General features: G+C 42.8%; 1 protein-coding gene across 2 annotated transcripts in view; it reads left to right on the top strand.

The window, feature by feature from the left end:
• LOC127456175 (protein Aster-B-like) overlaps positions 1-18,640 on the top strand; it is a 220,443-nt gene that overhangs the window by 160,865 nt on the left and 40,938 nt on the right. For both annotated transcript variants that reach the window (XM_051724526.1, XM_051724525.1), the window contains exon 5: positions 2,606-2,626. In XM_051724526.1, coding sequence (XP_051580486.1) covers positions 2,606-2,626 — 21 coding nt within the window. The remainder of the gene's footprint in view (positions 1-2,605; positions 2,627-18,640) is intronic.

The following is an 18,640-nucleotide window of genomic DNA, read 5'->3' as shown; positions in this document are numbered from 1 at the left end:
GTGGCTCGATCGATGATATTAAGGTCAGGAGACTGTGATGGCCACTCCAGAACCTTCACCTTTTTCTGCTGTAACCACTGGAGGGTCAACTTGGCTTTGTGCTTTGGGTCATTGTCATGCTGGAAAGTCCAAGAACGTCCCATGTGCAGCTTTCGTGCAGAAGAATGCAAATTGTCTGCCAGTATTTTCTGATAACATGCAGCATTCATCTTGCCATCAATTTTCACAAGATTCCCTGTGCCTTTAGAGCTCACACACCCCCAAAACAACAGTGAGCCACCACCATGCTTCACAGTGGGGATGGTATTCTTTTCACTATAGGCCTTGTTGACCCCTCTCCAAACATAGCGCTTATGGTTGTGACCATAAAACTCTATTTTGGTCTCGTCACTCCAAATTACATTGTGCCAGAAGCTGTGAGGCGTGTCAAGGTGTTGTCGGGCATATTATAACCGGGCTTTTTTGTGGCATTGGCACAGTAAAGGCTTCTTTCTGGCAACTCGTCCATACAGCTCATTTTTGTTCAAGTATCATCGTATTGTGCTCCTTGAAACAACCACACTGTCTTTTTCCAGAGCAGCCTGTATTTCTCCTGAGGTTACCTGTGGGTTTTTCTTTGTATCCCGCACAATTCTTCTGGCAGTTGTGGCTGAAATCTTTCTTGGTCTACCTGACCTTGGCTTGGAATCAAGAGATCCCCGAATTTTCCACTTCTTAATAAGTGATTGAACAGTACTGACTGGCATTTTCAAGGCTTTGGATATCTTTTTATATCCTTTTCTATCTTTATAAAGTTCCATTACCTTGTTACACAGGTCTTTTAACAGTTCTTTTCTGCTCCCCATGGCTCAGTATCTAGCCTGCTCAGTGCATCCACGTGAGAGCTAACAAACTCATTGACTATTTATACACAGACACTAATTGCAATTTAAAAAGCCACAGGTGTGGGAAATTAACCTTTAATTGCCATTTAAACATTTGTGTGTCACCTTGTGTGTCTGTAACAAGGCCAAACATTCAGGGGTATGTAAACTTTTGATCAGGGCCATTTGGGTGATTTCTGTTATCATTATGATTTAAAAAGGAGCCAAACAACTATGCGATAATAAATGGCTTCATATGATCACTATACTTAAATAAAATACAGTTTGTTTGCATGATCAGTCATATTTTCAAATCAATGCCAAAATTTCACAATTTCTGCCAGGGTATGCAAACTTTTGAGCACAACTGTGTATGTATATATATATATATATATATATATATATATATATATATATATATATATATATGTATGTATGTATAATGATTACAAATACTGTCCGACATTTGACAGATTCAGGTTTCGAAGGGAGGCTGTGTGATTTCATGACTGTATACATCAATCATAACAACAGTGTGTTGCTGCCAGTACTGCATGATAATAAAATGCATAAAAATGAACAAGATTAAAAAGAAAGTGCACAAAATTTTCACACTGTTTCTGATGGTTATATTTAATCTAAGCGCAAACATGATGTTTAGTGCAGAATTCAGAGTTATTTAAGTAAGCTACCTGTATTATTCAGTTTTAGATGTAGGCTACATCATTCTCATCTGTGTCACACTGTCACTGCTTGCATGTTGATAGCAGACATGCTGAAGTTGTCTTGTCCATGTAAATGCGCTTTAAAAACCTGCACGTAGCAAAGTTTAAAAATCATCTTTTAGCGCTGCAGTTGATTGACAGGTAGAACTTTCAACCTAGAAGTCCTTGGTTTCACCAGACTCATGCTTGGGGGAGTTAAAAATATCTCTCACATATCCACTATTGTGTATATACAATTATAACAGATGCTATACCTCCTAAATGTCGCCCTAGAACTGAAACGAATGCAAGTATGACAAATAAAAACAGACCATGATGGAAATTTTACAACTTTTTCCATCAGAGTGATAAAGACTGTTTTCTAGCACAACCTGTATGGCAAATAATTTGTTTGAAGAGCAGAGAACAGCATGGCATTTCTGTAGAATCATTCCCAGTGATGTGGTCATGAATAATATGGAAAAAACACAGTTTTAACACAACCATTTACTCCAAATGTGTAAAAGCTTCATGAACACTCAGTTTTCATTGATCGTGCGAGTTGTAATCTTCTACTGATTGGTCAGCTTCAGGTAGATTGTCAAATCGGCTGGTTCAACCACACACCTCACAAATAACAAGCCGTCAGCAGGCAAATTTTTTAGACAATTAAAAAATGGTCGTGAGCTGCTCGTAAGCTGCTTGGCTCCGCTCATAATTCCTCTCACATAATGCGAGCCACAACCACACGAGCACCAACGATTTTCACGCGATCTCTCCCGACTGGAAAAATTTGGTTGGCAGCTCACACGACAGACGAAAATCGCACCATGTATGCCCGCCTTTAGTTACTTGTTCTTTGTGTTTCCTTTCACTCTGTTACTCTACCATTTTTTTCTTCTTTTAAAAGTTTGATACTTATGCTGATGTCATAAAATGTCTTTGATCTTAACTTGATTATGTTTTTCAATCTGTTTGTGGTCATTCTGATTTGTGTTCAGTTTTCTGATTTGTGTTTTTCTCCTTGATGCATGCTAGTCTCACAAGCGACTTTCCAAAGTAAGCATTTCTCTCTTCTGTTCTGTATTCACTTCATTTATCTCAACCTTTTACACTATCTGTGTCTGTATGCCAGCTCCAATGGCCTTTATTTAGTTTGTTTCATTGTTATTGATTTGTCTGTCTGACTCTGCCTGTTTGTGTTTCTGTGAGTATAAGTGTGTGTGCCAGTGATTGTTTAAACAAATACTGAAGTACACACAGACTCCCCTCTCTCCATCCTCTTTTCCTTTTACTTAATAAGAATATGTTTGAATGTGTAGTCATCCTTGAGATCTGAGAGTAATTTTAGAACTACTATATTAACAGGTGTACTTGTCACCCAAGACAACTTGAGTAGTATTCGGCTGGTCATGTAATCTTACCATGAAAGTGGATCACTCTAATGTAAAATAAAACAGCTTTAATTAGGCTACTGATATGACTGGAGTCTTCATCTCATGAGAGTGTACATCATTGTAAACATTTGTCAAAAGTATTCATTTCTTTCGGTGTAAGTCAAGTCATTTTTATTTGTATAGCGCTTTTCACAACACACATCGTTTCAAAGCAGCTTTACAGAAAATCATGCATTAAGAGAAAATGAAACTGTAATATCTATAAATTCTTAGAATAATCATTGTGTAGTTTGATTAAATAAGATTGTAAATTGTGTATAAAAAATAAATAATTAAATAATAATTGTATTTAGAACCCCAGTGAGCAAGCTGTAGGTGACTGTGGCAAGGAACACAAAACACCAGTTGTGGCCTCTTATCCTCTTTTTTATCCTCTCCCCCCAAAAAAAAGGAATTAACCAACTGGGGCCACCAGTCTAGTCGGGGGTGTGTCACTCCCAAGGGGAAGATACCGCAGAGACCACACCCCGCCCAAAGAGAGGGCGGGGGGGCGGAATTTTGAGTGGAAATACATCTCAAGGTCTTGCCGAGCTTTGTCGGAAGTATGTCATGTGGAGAAGTCTAGAGAAGGAATTTGCCAGGGGGGGCTGTCACGAGGAGCGTGAGGTCCGAGAATCACATCTGAGTGGGCCAGTAGGGTGCTACCAGGACTACCTGCTCCTCATCCTCCCTGACCTTGCACAGGGTCTGTGCAAGTAGGCTCACTGGGGTAAACGCATATTTGCGAAGTCCAGGGGGCCAGCTGTGTGCCAGCGCGTCTATACCGAGAGTTGCCTCAGTCAGGGTGTACCAGAGCGGACAGTGGGAGGATTCTTGGGAGGCAAACAGGTCTACCTGTGCCTGCCCGAATCGACTCCAAATCAGCTGGACCACCTGAGGGTGGAGTCTTCACTCTCCCCTGAGGGTAACCTGCCGTGACAGCGCGTCCGCTGCAGTGTTGAGGTCCCCGGGATGTGAGTGGCTTGCAGCGACTTGAGGTGCTGCTGACTCCAGAGGAGGAGACGGCGGGCGAGTTGTGACATACAATGGGAGCGCAGACCGCCTTGACAGTTGACATATGCTACCGTTGCCGTGTTGTCTGTCCAAACTAACACATGCTTGCCCTGGATCAATGGCCGAAACCTCCCCAGGGCGAGCAGAATTGCCAACAACTCGAGGCAGTTGATGTGCCAACGCAGCCGCGGGCCCGTCCATAAGCTGACGGCTGCGTGCCCGTTGCATACAGCGCCCCAGTCCGTTTTGGAGGCATCTGTTGTATCCACGACATGCCTGGAGACCTGCTCTAGGGGAACGCCTGCCCGTAGAAACTTGAGGTCGATCCAAGGGCTGAAGAGGTGGTGACAGATTGGCGTGATGGCCACGCGATGTGTCCCGCAGCACCATGCCCATCTCGGGACTCGAGTCTGAAGCCAGTGCTGAAGCGGTCTCATATGCATCAACCTGAGCTGAGAGGCCACCGCTGAGAATGCCATATGCCCCAGGAGCCTCTGAACCAGTTTCAGTGGAACCGCTGTCTTCTGTCTGAACGCCTTCAAACAGGTCAGCACTGACTGTGCGTGCTCGCTCGTGAGACAACTCCAAGCTGAGAATAGAGATGCTCTGAACCGGGAGGAGCTTGCTCTTTTCCCAGTTGACCTGAAGCCCTAGTCGGCTGAGGTGCAAGAGCACCAGGTCCCTGTGTGCACACCACATCCTGAGAGTGAGTTAGGGCTAGCCAATTGTCGAGATAGTTGAGGATGCGAATGCCCACTTCCCTTAGCAGGGCAAGGGCTGCCTCTGCAGCCTTCGTGAAGATGCGAGAGGACAAGGACAGGCCGAAAGGGAGGACCTTGTACTGATATTCCTGACCCTCGAATGCAAACCGCAGGAAGGGTCTGTGTTGAAGTAGAATCAAGACGTGGAAGTATGCGTCCTTCAGGTCTACCGCCGCGAACCAATCTTGATGCCGGACGCTCGCTAGAATGCATCTTTGCTTCAGCATCTTGAACAGGAGTCTGTGTAAAGCCCGGTTCAGTACTTGCAGGTCCAAGATTGGCCGCAACCCACCGCCTTTTTTCGGTACAATGAAGTAGGGGCTGTAAAACCCATTCTTCATCTCGGCCGGAGGGACAGGCTCTATCACATCCTTCCGTAGGTAGCAGCGTTCTTGCCTTTCACCGAGGTGAAGTGGGTGCCGCGGAACCTGGGCGGATGCCTGGCGAAGTGAATCGCGTAGCCGAGTTGGACGGTCCGGACCAACCATCGTGACGGGTTGGAAAGCGAAAGCCACGCGTCCAAGCTCCAGGTGAGGGGGACCAAGGGGACAATCTCATCGGACGTACCGGCGGGTGGGGCCTCGTGGCAGGGTGGAGCCTGAGGTGTCGTGGCCGTGCTGAGTTCAGAGACATCGAAGTACTTACCTGGCTCCTTGTGACCACCCTGGAACAGCCTGGGATGGGGGAGGAAGAAGCCTGTCCTCGTGACCCATGGAGACTGTCACATGGGGGGCGGATTTGTGCCACAGCTGGGCGCTCAGGGGTGGGGAGACCGCCGCTGGAGTGCCAAAACTGCCAAAATGGAATGGTGGACAGTGGTCGTGATGACGGACGTGCACTCCAGTTATGTGACCCAGGGAACAAGGAAACCGCTCTTGCTGAACTCTTGGGTACCGCAGCCACTTGGGCATGCGGCACAATTAAATGTAAAGGTAACAAAAGATTCTCCTCCCGGCCCTCCACCGGGGGATGGAGTTGTCTGCTTACCAGCTCCAGAGCAGCGGGTTTCGTCATCCCTGGGTCGCCCGTCTCAGGGGTGCTTCGAAGCCTTTCGCGGGTTCTTGGTGGCCGTGAGACGGGTGGCGTCTGCTTCCTGCGGTGGGCTCCACGCTGGGGCCGGGCCACAGGGGTGGGCTTCGGTGGAGCCGGTGAAGTTACCGCAGGGGGACGCCCTTGGCGACGAGCAGACGGGGTGCGGGATCTTGAGCTGTGCCGGGGCAGGATGTGCCGGATAACCTCCGTCTGCTGCTTCACCACTGAGAACTACTGGTCAAAGTCCTCGACGGTGTCACTGGACTGGCCAACCTTGGAAATGGGGGCGCCAAGGAACCGTGTTTTGTCGGCCTCTCCAGGTTCTCGACCAGGTTGAGCCAAAGGTGGCGCTCTTGGACCACCAAGGTGGACATCACCCTCCCGAGAGACCGCGCCGTGACCTTCGTCGCCCGGAGAGTGAGGTCGGTCGCCAAGCGCAGCTCCTGCATCAATCCCGGGGCGGAACTACCCTTGTGCAGTTTCTTTAGCGCCTTGGCTTGGTGGACTTGCAGGAGAGCCATGGCATGCAGGGTGGAGGCGGCTTGTCCAGTGGCACCGTAGGCTTTGGCCGTCAGGGATGACGTAAACCTACAGGCCTTGGACGGGAGCTTTGGGCGCCCATGTCAGGTGGCGGTGCTCTGCGGGCATAGGTGCACCGCGAGCGCCTTATCCACTGGGGGGATTGCCAAATAGCCCTTGGCCGCCCCACCATCGAGGGTAGTGAGGGCAGGGGAGCTGAAAGATCAGGACTGGGCAGTAAAAGGTGCCTCCCACAACCTTGTCAGCTCCTCGTGCACTTCCGGAAAGAAAGGAACGGGGTGGGGCGTGGCTGTGAGCGGCGCCATGAGCCCAGGAACCAATCATCGAGCCGCGAGGGTTCAGGGGAAAGCAGAGGGTTCCAATCTAGCCGACGCTCGCGGCTGTCCGTCATCTCCACGTCAGCCTGTGACTGGGCGACTGCACCCGAAGGGAGGAGCCCAGCTGAGGCTTCCGCATCTGACCGGATGAGCCCACTCTCCGATGCTGCGCTTGAGAGCTCATCACCTTCGCGGGCTCCGAATAAGAGGTCGAACTCGCCGTGAGACGAGCCGGTGGACTCATCCGGAAGCCCGATGGGGCAGACGAGCCAATGAGTCACATCAGAGTGCTTTACAATGAAATCATTATATAACAGTCAGAGTGCATTTGTCCTAGCAGTCTTTTGACACAGATGACTATACTGTTGAATTAGGGAGTCAAAAGGAGGCATGGTAATGATTTACCTCTCTAGATTTCCACCAGAGGGTAATTCCTGACTATCTTATCTGGGATCAATAAAGAACCTATCTATAAAATAATAAAAAAAAAAAGTCCATATCTGTTAACTCCCTCAAATCCACATAGGACAGAGTATAAAGCTTTCTTTCTCTCTTTTTATAAAATTTGATAGTAAGATCATCTAATCTGCATACAAAATTACTAGGAATAAACCAATCCAGTACCTGAATCGGTACTGACTTTATTTAACCAGATCGAATATCAGTCCAAAGTGCCCGATCCAAATCCATTACGGTGTGTTAGTCATAGTCATTACTATCCAAAAATGATATTAAAGAACCATAAAAGCACCATTAAAGTGCAGACTCATGTATTATTTTTACAGTCTCTTAAAGCCATATAATAGTTTTGTGAATCACAAAGGTCGCGATTAATAAGTAAATATATCGTCTGCAGGCAAAGCAAGCTTCAGTGAATGAGCACTGCTCTGTTGTACATACTCAAAGCATACACGGGGTGCGTGATGCACTTCTACTTTCAGCTCCCAGAGCAACGGGCAATATATGTGAGCACTCCACACGAATGATAGTTCAATAGTTTGGGTTGCCTTATAACAAGAATTGTTATAACTGGATTGCACCGGGGGAGCAATTTACCAGATTGTGAATGAAAAGCATATTAAAACAACTGTGAGGTTCACACAAAGTTTTCCTGGATTGTTCTGCCAAAATAAAAGCCAGAGGGTTTTAAAGTTAAGTAATTACATCTTAAATACATTATTATTGTATAATATAACTGTATAATATTTTGTATTTTATTATCATTTGTAATATGTTTGTCACGTTTATGTGTTTTGGTTCATGTTTTTCATGTCTTTTATTTTCAAGTTTAGTTCCTGTTCATGTCATGTGATTTCCTGTTCCCTGATGTGATCTTGTCATGTGTTTCCCCTGTTCATGTGTCTTGTTTTCATTGGTTCTTTGTTTGATTACTTTGTTATTAGTCTTGTCTTTTCATTGGTTTAAGTTCATTTAGTCTTGTTATCTTGTTTATTAGTTTAGTCTTGTGATTGGTTGTCTTGTTTACTTGTTACCCATGTCCTTGTATTTAAGCCCTCATGTTTGCCATTGTCTGGTGTGAGGTATTGTGTATGTAACTTTGTTGTATTGTTCTAGTCAAGCCATAGTCATGTTGTGCTTAAGTTAAGTCTATAGTCATGTCATGTCAAGTTCATGTCAAGTTCATGTCAAGTTCATGTCAAGTTCATGTCAAGTTCATGTCAAGTTCATGTTCATGTCATGTCTAGTTCATGTTCATGTTTTTAGTTAGGGTTTTTGAATTTCACTTTGAAAATTAAACTGCACTTGGGTTCATCTTCACACCATCGTCTCTTCTTCTGCCTGTTGCCAACATCGTCACAAAATACCACCACCATGAACCCAGCGGTCCGACTACTGCGCCTACGTCAGGGGAATCGATCCCTGGAGGAATATGTGGGGGACTTCTGCTCTCTGGCCAGCGAGGTGGACTTTAATGAGGTCGGCCTCAAAGACTGTTTCCGTTTCGGATTAACTGAGCCAATTTCCTCCCTGATGCCTGGTGGTCGCAGTTCCCTCAGCCTCGCTCAGTATATCGACCTTGCCCTGCAGATCACTGGTTCTACGTTCATTGTGGGGAGGCGGATGCCGAGCGGGAGTCCCACGTCATGGCTGCCGAGCCGGAGTCCCACGTCATGGCCAACGAGCCAACGGCCATGCCTGCCACGGCCAACGAGTCAACGCCCACGCCTGCCACGGCCAACGAGTCAACGCCCACGCCTGCCACGGCCAACGAGTCAACGCCCACGCCTGCCACGGCCAACGAGTCAACGCCCACGCCTGCCACGGCCAACGAGTCAACGCCCACTCCTGCCATGGCCAACGAGTCAATGCCCATGCCTGCCACGGCCAACAAGCTGGAAGCCTCGTCCGTCCCAGAGCCTGCATTGCCAACTTCGGCCTCCCGGGGGAGGAGGAGGAGGAGAAAGGCTTTCATTTCCAAGTCTCTGCCCATGTTCACGACCACGGAGGTCATCTCCGAGTCTCTGCCCATGTACACGACCACAGAGGTCGTTTCCAAGTCTCTGCCCATGTTCACGACCACGGAAGTCGTCTCCGAGTCTCTGCCCATGTACACGACCACGGAGGTCGTACCCGAGTCTCTGTCTACGCCCACGACCACAGAGGTTGTTCTCGAGACTCAGTCCATGCCCACGACTACAGAGGTTGTTTCCAAGTCTCTGCCCATGTTCACGACCACGGAGGTCATCTCCGAGTCTCTGCCCATGTACACGACCACGGAGGTCGTACCCGAGTCTCTGTCTATGCCCACGACCACAGAGGTTGTTCTCGAGACTCTGCTCACGTTCATGAACACTGAGGTCTTTTCCCAATCATCCAGGACTCTTAATCTCGAGCCTACCAAGGCTCTGCCTTCTACGGCTTCGCTCCTCAAGCCTACCACGGCTCCGCCTTCCACGACTTTGCCCCACGTCATGGCCGCCACGCCAGAGTCAGCTCCAGGCCATGTCGCAGCCACGCCAGAGTCAGCTCCAGTCCATGTCGCAGCCATGCCAGAGTCAGCTCCAGGCCTGCCTCTGCTCCACGGTCCAGGCCCACCTCTGCTCCGTGGTCCAGGCCCACCTCTGCTCCACGGTCCAGGCCCACCTCTTCTCCACCGGGGACCTCCATTCCTGCGGCTCCGCCCTTTGAGCCTCTCAGGTCCCCAACTTTCCATTGACTTTGCCCTGTTCCAATCCCCCATGCCCTGTCTCGCCAGGCCACGCCCCATGCCATGTCTTGCCAGGCCACGTTTCAAGGACCCCCCCCCCCAGCTCCCTATTAACTTTGCTATTATGTTTTGGGCCGTCAGGAGCCACCCCTAGAGCGGGGGATATGTCACGTTTATGTGTTTTGGTTCATGTTTTTCATGTCTTTTATTTTCAAGTTTAGTTCCTGTTCATGTCATGTGATTTCCTGTTCCCTGATGTGATCTTGTCATGTGTTTCCCCTGTTCATGTGTCTTGTTTTCATTGGTTCTTTGTTTGATTACTTTGTTATTAGTCTTGTCTTTTCATTGGTTTAAGTTGATTTAGTCTTGTTATCTTGTTTATTAGTTTAGTCTTGTGATTGGTTGTCTTGTTTACTTGTTACCCATGTACCTCTGGTGTGAGGTATTGTGTATGTAACTTTGTTGTTTTGTTCTAGTCAAGCCATAGTCAAGTCATGTCAAGTCTAGTTTTTGTCAAGTCTAGTTCATGTTTTTAGTTAGGGTTTTTGAATTTCACGTTTGAAAATTAAACTGCACTTGGGTTCATCTTCACACCATCGTCTCTTCATCTGCCTGTTGCCAACATCATTACAATGTTAATATACAGTACTCTGCAATAGTTTTAGGCACTTGTGAAAAATGTTGCATAGTGAGGATGTCTTCAAAAATAATGACATAAATAGTTTTCATTTATCACTTAATGTCATACAGAGTCCAGTAAACATAAAAAATCTACAGTTTTCTTGGTTGTTGGTAGATAGGATGTTCCAAGCTTCTTGGAGAATTCGCCACAGTTTTTCTATTTAGGTTGTCTCAGTTGCTTATGTCTCTTTATGTAATCTCAGACTGACACGATGTTCAGTAGGGGGCTTTGTGGGGGCCATGACATCTGTTGCAGGGCTCCCTGTTCTTCTATTCTAATCTTTTCTATTTGCAAATGTAATGTTTGGGAGTCTAACATTTATACACTATATTGCCAAAAGTATTCGCTCACCTGCCTTTAGATGCATATGAACTTAAGTGACATCCCATTCTTAATCCATAGGGTTTAATATGACGTCGGCCCACCCTTTGCAGCTATAACAGCTTCAACTCTTCTGGGAAGGCTTTCCACAAGGTTTAGGAGTGTGTTTATGGGAATTTTTGACCATTCTTCCAGAAGCGCATTTGTGAGGTCAGACACTGATGTTGGACGAGAAGGCCTGGCTCGCAGTCTTCGCTCTAATTCATCCCAAAGGTGCTCTACCGGGTTGAGGTCAGGACTCTGTGCAGGCTAGTCAAGTTCTTCCACACCAAACTCGCTCATCCATGTCTTTATGGACCTTGCTTTGTGCACTGGTGTGCAGTCATGTTGGAACAGGAAGGGGCCATCCCCAAACTGTTCCCACAAATTTGGGAGCATGGAATTGTCCAAAATCTCTTGGTATGCTGAAGCATTCAGAGTTCCTTTCACTGGAACTAAGGGGCCAAGCCCAGCTCCTGAAAAACAACCCCACACCATAATCCACCCTCCACCAAACTTCACAGTTGGCACAATGCAGTCAGACAAGTACCGTTCTCCTGGCAACTGCCAAACCCAGACTCGTCCATCAGATTGCCAGATGGAGAAGCGTGATTCGTCACTCCAGAGAACGCGTCTCCACTGCTCTAGAGTCCAGTGGCGGCGTGCTTTACACCACTGCATCCGACGCTTTGCATTGCACTTGGTGATGTATGGCTTGGATGCAGCTGCTCGGCCATGGAAACCCATTCCATGAAGCTCTCTACGCACTGTTCTTGAGCTAATCTGAAGGCCACATGAACTTTGGAGGTCTGTAGCAATTGACTCTGCAGAAAGTTGGCGACCTCTGCACACTATGCGCCTCAGCATCCGCTGACCCCGCTCTGTCATTTTACATGGCCTACCACTTCGTGGCTGAGTAGCTGTCATTCCCAATCGCTTCCACTTTGTTATAATACCACTGACAGTTGACTGTGGAATATTTAGTAGAGAGGAAATTTCATGACTGGACTTGTTGCACAGGTGGCATCCTATCACAGTACCAAGCTGGAATTCAGCTCCTGAGAGCGGCCCATTCTTTCACAAATGTTTGTAGAAGCAGTCTGCATGCCTAGGTGCTTCATTTTATACACCTGTGGCCATGGAAGTGATTGGAACACCTGAATTCAATTATTTGGATGGGTGAGCGAATACTTTTGGCAATATAGTGTATTTCCTATTGACACACTAAAACTGAAGATATAAATATCCTTCTTAAGACAAATGTTTTGTGAAACATCTTATGTGCCTAAGACTTTTGCACAGTACTGTATATATACAGTATATAACTTTGATATATTATATTACACAATGCAATAATATTTAGGTTGACTGAGTTCCAAAAAAAAAAAAACTGTTAATGAGAAGTGTACTGATATCTTTTCACAAACGAAGTGCAAAAAATATGTCTGAAATCCAGATACAATGTGAGGAAAAAAATGTGGACTGGCTTAGAACTGGTTTCTTGTCCACTTAAAATCTTCACAGGAATTACTGTTAATTTTGCTGCTGCATTATCCAGTAGAGTAGTTCACAAAAAAGGTTTTCTTAATAGGCAATATTTTTTAATGAAATTGTTTTCTGTCTTATCTATTTTGTATTGAAATGTGAAATTCTTTTTTTTTTTTACACACATTAAAGAATACTCCCAACCAGTTTCACACAGATATTCTAAACTGATAAAGGAAAAAACAACAGTGGTATCGAATCGGTATCGGCCGATACTGAGAGTCAGGTATCGGAATAAGATCAGAAGAGAAAAAGTGGTATCGGTGCATCCCTACAATGCACACACATTGTGCAAAATATTTACCTATTTTAATCAACTGATATTAACTCTTCTTAACTGTTCTTAATCTATCTACTTATCTACTCTCTCTATATATACTTACTTTAACTACTTTTAACTATTTCATGGATACTTGTCAGTATTAAATGCAGTAAAAGTATATTTCTAATAGACATTTCTCTCCATCCCTCATCTTGTTTTTATTTACTTTTTTATATTCTGTAATTGCCTAATCCGCATAGGATGCATGCAGTGCTGCCATAGAATTAGGCCAAGACTTCAGTATGTATCTTACAAGGCAGCATAAAATGAATGGCTACTTTTTGGAACAGGCTTCACATCACAAATGCCATTAAATGTTGTCAAGGTAGGTAGCTCATTAGGTTTCGGAAAACAGCTTCTATCTCCGTTTCTGTTCGTATTTTATTTGTACTATTTCCAATTTCTGTCTGTCCGTTAGTCACAAGCAATCTAATGGATTTCTAAGAGTTCTTGGCATAAATAATTTGTTATTTGAGATAAATTCTCAAATGCTTGTTGTTATTTTTTGTAAATTCATCCTGTTTCCATTGCTTTGCAGTATGACAGATTAAACCTGATTAAAGTAAGCATTCATGTTGCTCTTCATTTGGCCCTGACCCCTGAACTAACATTACTTTAAGTATTAGTTCATAAGTGTTAGAAACCCCAAACCATTCTTCCAAGCCCTTCCCCATCTGTCTCTCTCTCTCTTTCTATCTACATGTTCACACGCAAGACCTGTCTCTTACCGCTCTTTTAGTGTAGATCACATTAGACTACATTAAACTGTCCAATCCCTAGACATAGACCAGTATGTGTGTGAGCAGGTGTGTGTGAGCTATTTTGAGTTGATCTCTAAGCTTTTAAGGATCATGAACAGCTAGGCTGTGTGCTGTAGGTCCAGCTAATGTGTTAAAGTAGCACACACACACAACACACACATGCACACAATGTTTCTCTTTTTGAGGGAGTAATCTAATTAATTGGCTTATCGGCTGACACACATTCTCTGTCATTATATCAATTCACTTGAAAGGACTAGTTCACCCAAATAATGAAAATTGTCTCATCATGTACTCACGCTCATGTTATCTCAGATGTGTATGACTTACTTTCTTCTGCAGAACACAAACAAAGATTTTTAGAAGAATATTTTAGAAGTCTGTAGGTCCATAAAATGCAAGTGTATGGTAACCAAATTTTGAAGCACCAAAAAGCACATAATGGCAGCATAAAGTTAATCCATAAGACTCTAGTGGTTTAATCCATGCATTCTGTAGACAGTTGGTTTTGGGAGAGAACAGACCAAAATATAACTCCTTTTTCACTATAAATCTTGACAACAGCAGTCTCCTTGGTGATCATGATTTCAAGTTTAATTACACTTCCTAGCACCATCTAGCGCTCTGCACATGCATCAAGCACCAGGAAGTGTAATCGAGCTTGAAATCATGATCGTGCCTAGAGACTGCAATGGCAAAATGTACAGTGAAAAATGGAGTAAGATTTTGGTCTGTTCTCAAGACCAAAATCGATTAGATCACTGTAGAAGACATTGATTAAACCACTGGAGTCATATGGATTACTTTTATGCTGCCTTTATGTGCTTTTTGGAGATTCAGATTTTTGGTCACCATTCACTTGCATTGAATGGACCTACAGAGCTGAAATATTCTTCTAAAAATATTTGTTTGTGTTCTGCAGTAGAAAGAAACACATCTGGGATGGCATGTGGGTGAGTAAATGATGAGAGAATTTAAATTTTTGGATGAACTATTCCATTAACCTGGGACACAAAACAAAGGAGTCCATTATGCACCATAACTTTCCTTTAAAGGTTGGGACATGCATTTCCAAATGAAATTGCAAAAACAATGTTTCACTCCCTCCATCTTTCATTGGTTGGACAAACAGACAATGCCGCACCAAACCCATGCCACTGGTTGATTCTAGGGCTGAAACAACTAGTCAACGTTATCGACAACTTCGACAATAAAAAATTGTCGACAAAAATTTCCATTGTCGAATAGTTGTTTGATCTCATTTAACGTAACATGAGATCACATTAAACTTTAATGATGATGCGCGAGAGCAGCACTGCAGTTCACGCCTGACTGAGGAGAGTAAGAATTACACAGCTCACAGTCCAGATGCACTCTAAACTTTCCAAACAGCTTCAGGTGATGTAGATTGCAAAGTATGAGGGAATAATAGTACAAAAAATAAAAAATAAGTAAATACAGAAGCACTCTCGTTGTGGAATAAGTGGAGCTGGAGCAAAACTTGCATGTCGAGCGTCTTTAAAGGAAACACCCTGGCATTACATCTTTAATGCAGTTATATTTAATGCGTTATAGCTTTATTAAAGTTGAAATAATATGGAAGCAGGTAATGTAAATAACTACAAACTCCGAAACTGGCTTTTCTCTGTGCGTTCAGCACCTCTTCTATGAGTTGTGTGAATGTCCCGATCTAAGGGGGAGAGATTTGTAACTGCACCCGGTTGAGGCACACTCTGTCACAGGGAAGCTCATCCCTCGAGCGCGCATGCTTAATGCAGCTAGCTTATAACGTGATGGACACGATTTATTGAATCATAATATACTTCACTGTGCATTTCTTATCGTAAAGGAAATTGGCAGTATGCAGCTTTATTAATAAGAGTGAGTTTGTTTTTTGGGAGTTAAAGATGGATTGAACAGAAAGGTGAGAGAGGGTGGTCTTCACCCCATTATACACTGCAACAAAATACGTTTTTGATTTGTTTTTGTTTTGGCTTGTTTTCCAACATAAATATCTAAAACTCATTTAAAACAACGTACATTTTCTATTTTACATTATATATTTTAATCTGAGAATTAATATAATATTAAAAATACAAATATTTAAAAATATCTAAAAATCCTTTAGAAAAAGATGCATTCACCTGAAAAGCAGCACAAATTATATTTAGACTTGCTTTTAGAGAATAGATCTTGAATATAAGTATATTTTGTCTTTACTGCACTCACAGAAGTATAACCAAGTGAAAAAATACACTTATATACAAAATACACTTATATTTAAGATACATTCTCTTAAAGCAAGTCTAAATATGGATGTTTGGAAATGAGATGGCTGGTGGAGTTCAGTCCACACTTGTCTGTGTGGGCGCCTTATGCCGCCTCCAGGTTTTTAACAAATAAAAAATGACCTTGCTTTGTGTGGCCCCCTGGTAGCTGCTTATACAGCTTATAGCTAGAAACAGTCTTGCTCTAATAAACTGGGAAAGAGAGCATTGAAAATTTAATCACATCACATTTAAACTAATATAACTTCTCAAAATGACTGATTTCCCCCTTTAACCTTACTCAGATAGTGTTTGTTGAAATACAAAGCCATTTTATCCCTGTTATGTAAACCATTTAATGACTCAACCATTTTAAAGACACTTATATGACACTAAGCATTGGATTCCTTTTCTGTTAACAAGGACATTTTTCTTGTTTCCTTGTCTTCGTGAGTAGTTTTTTAGGTCTTTATTCATGCCCTTATAGAACTCATGAAATGGTTTGTCAAATATAATTTTCTTTCTTTTGAGTTGACCAAGGAGGTCCATCAGCTATGGAGATGGAATTGTTTCATATTAACATACAAATGGAAAGAGATTCACAAATAAAAAGTTGGTTCACAAATAAATTAAATGAGATCCACAAATATATGTTAGGAGTTTCACAAAAATAATTTGAATTCACAAATAAATAAAATGAGATTTGCAAATAAAAAAATTATTTACAAATATATTTTTAAACTCACAAACACAACTCTGTCCAGCATTCATTTGTGAATCACATACATTTATTTGTGGATCGCTTCCTGTGCATTTGTGGATCGCTACATGCATTTGTCTATTTTGAAACAAATCTAGCGTCAAGATGTGCACACAAATAGGTGGACTCCACCCATCTTCTACTCAAGCCAATCAGATAACGGCCACATTACTCGGACCAATCGTAGCATGTTCTATCTTCAACCAATCATGCTTCGTTTTACTATCAGGGTGGGACCAGAGTCACAGCTCTCATGAGCATGGAATCAAGCACATTCAGATAAGCAAACTTTTAAAGAAACGAACGCCATCAGAGGAATACTGTGATTTAAGGTTCGTATAATTTTCTCTCGGTTATAAACGTGTAGTATCTTGTTAAATGTCGACAGCTGAAAATTGCCCATTTGTAGAATGTCCTGATCATTAGCTTTATAGCTAACCTGGCTGACTGTATGTGTCTGCTATTTTAATTTTAACCAAGTTTCTTGGCTGAAATGTGTTGTCAAAACCTTTGCTCTTAATGTTACATGGCAGATCCAAACAGACACACTACTAGACACTACAAAAGATCAGTAGTACAGATAGTGTCTTTATAAAACATGAATCATATTAGATGATCTTAGGAGCACAAACCATAAATTAATACCCTATATTACACAGTGTACATGGTCTGCTATGGCATTAATTTGGTTTCACATTATTTTAATGTATATATATATATATATATATATATATATATATATATATATATATATATATATATATATATATAATTGAAGTAATATTTCAAAGGATTTATATTTTTTAGCACTTAGTGTTATGACAGACCAGTCCAATGTTACTCACAAGAAATAATTATGTTAACCCTGTAAAACAATGCATGTTTCACTTATTTACTCAGGAAGTATATGGGCTGTGAGATACAGGAGGACAATGATAATAATAATAATAATAAAAAAAAAAATGGTGCTCTCTGCTCCACATCACAAAAAGATGGAAACAGTTGTGGGACTTTTGTGCTACTGGTGATAAGACATCACAAAGCTCCATGGCCCAATCTTGTTTGTGTAACATATTCTTTCTATACAGTAATGGACTTGTTTTTAACAAGTAACTGTTATTTTTTTCAATCGTTTGTGCAGAATGCTCTTACACTGACTTGGAGTATCCATCCCAGACAACTTATACAACACAATGACGTGGCAATGAGGATGTTCATGTACAACAAAATCAAGCAAAATGCCAGTACTCCAGTTGTAAAGTGTTTGTGTGTGTCAATACATGTACTCAAATTTATTGTCATTTGTAGTTATATGCATGACAACCTGTAATTTGTAACCAAACAAATCATACCTTTTAGCCAACAGACTTGCTTTGAAGTGTTAAAAACAAACACTCTTTAAAACGTATTTACCTCAAAATGCCTCGATAGAACTCAATAAAAGATTTGTCAACTAAATGGCAAAAAATATTTTGTCAAATGAGATGAGTCATCATTTATACTCATATTCATGTTGTTCAAACCCAAATGACTGACTTTCTTCTGTGGGAGAAACTCAAAAGGAGATGTCAGGAACTCACTTTCATTTCAGCCTCATTAGCAGCATCTACATTTTACAATGTATTCTACATTTACATTTATGCATTTGGCAGACGCTTTTATCCAAAGCGACTTACAGTGCCCTTATTACAGGGACAATCCCCCTGGAGCAACCTGGAGTTAAGTGCCTTGCTCTAGGACACAATGGTGGTGGCTGTGGGGATTGAACCAACTACCTTCTGCTTACCAGTTCAGAGCTTTAATCCACTACACCAACACCACACCGTATTCTCATATTCCACAGAAGAAACTAAATAATACATGTTTAAAAAAAAAAAACATGAGAGTGAGTAAATGACAGAATTTTCATTTTTAAGTAAGTCAAGCCAAAGACAATGTTACGGTTTATTTAAATTTTGTGTTGCACTTTCATTTCAAGACATGACATTGTAACTTATAAGAAATCTGATATAACAGAAAAATAAACAATGTTATATTACACATTTTAAGAGGTGTCCTGTATTGGAGCTGGAACCACTGAGTTTTGGAGCAGGTGAGTCAATTGCCC

The sequence above is a fragment of the Myxocyprinus asiaticus genome, chromosome 18, assembly GCF_019703515.2.
Source record: "Myxocyprinus asiaticus isolate MX2 ecotype Aquarium Trade chromosome 18, UBuf_Myxa_2, whole genome shotgun sequence".
NCBI classification, from domain to species: domain Eukaryota; kingdom Metazoa; phylum Chordata; class Actinopteri; order Cypriniformes; family Catostomidae; genus Myxocyprinus; species Myxocyprinus asiaticus.
Note: the sequence above shows the minus strand (reverse complement) of the source record. Positions and strands in the feature narration are given on the sequence as shown.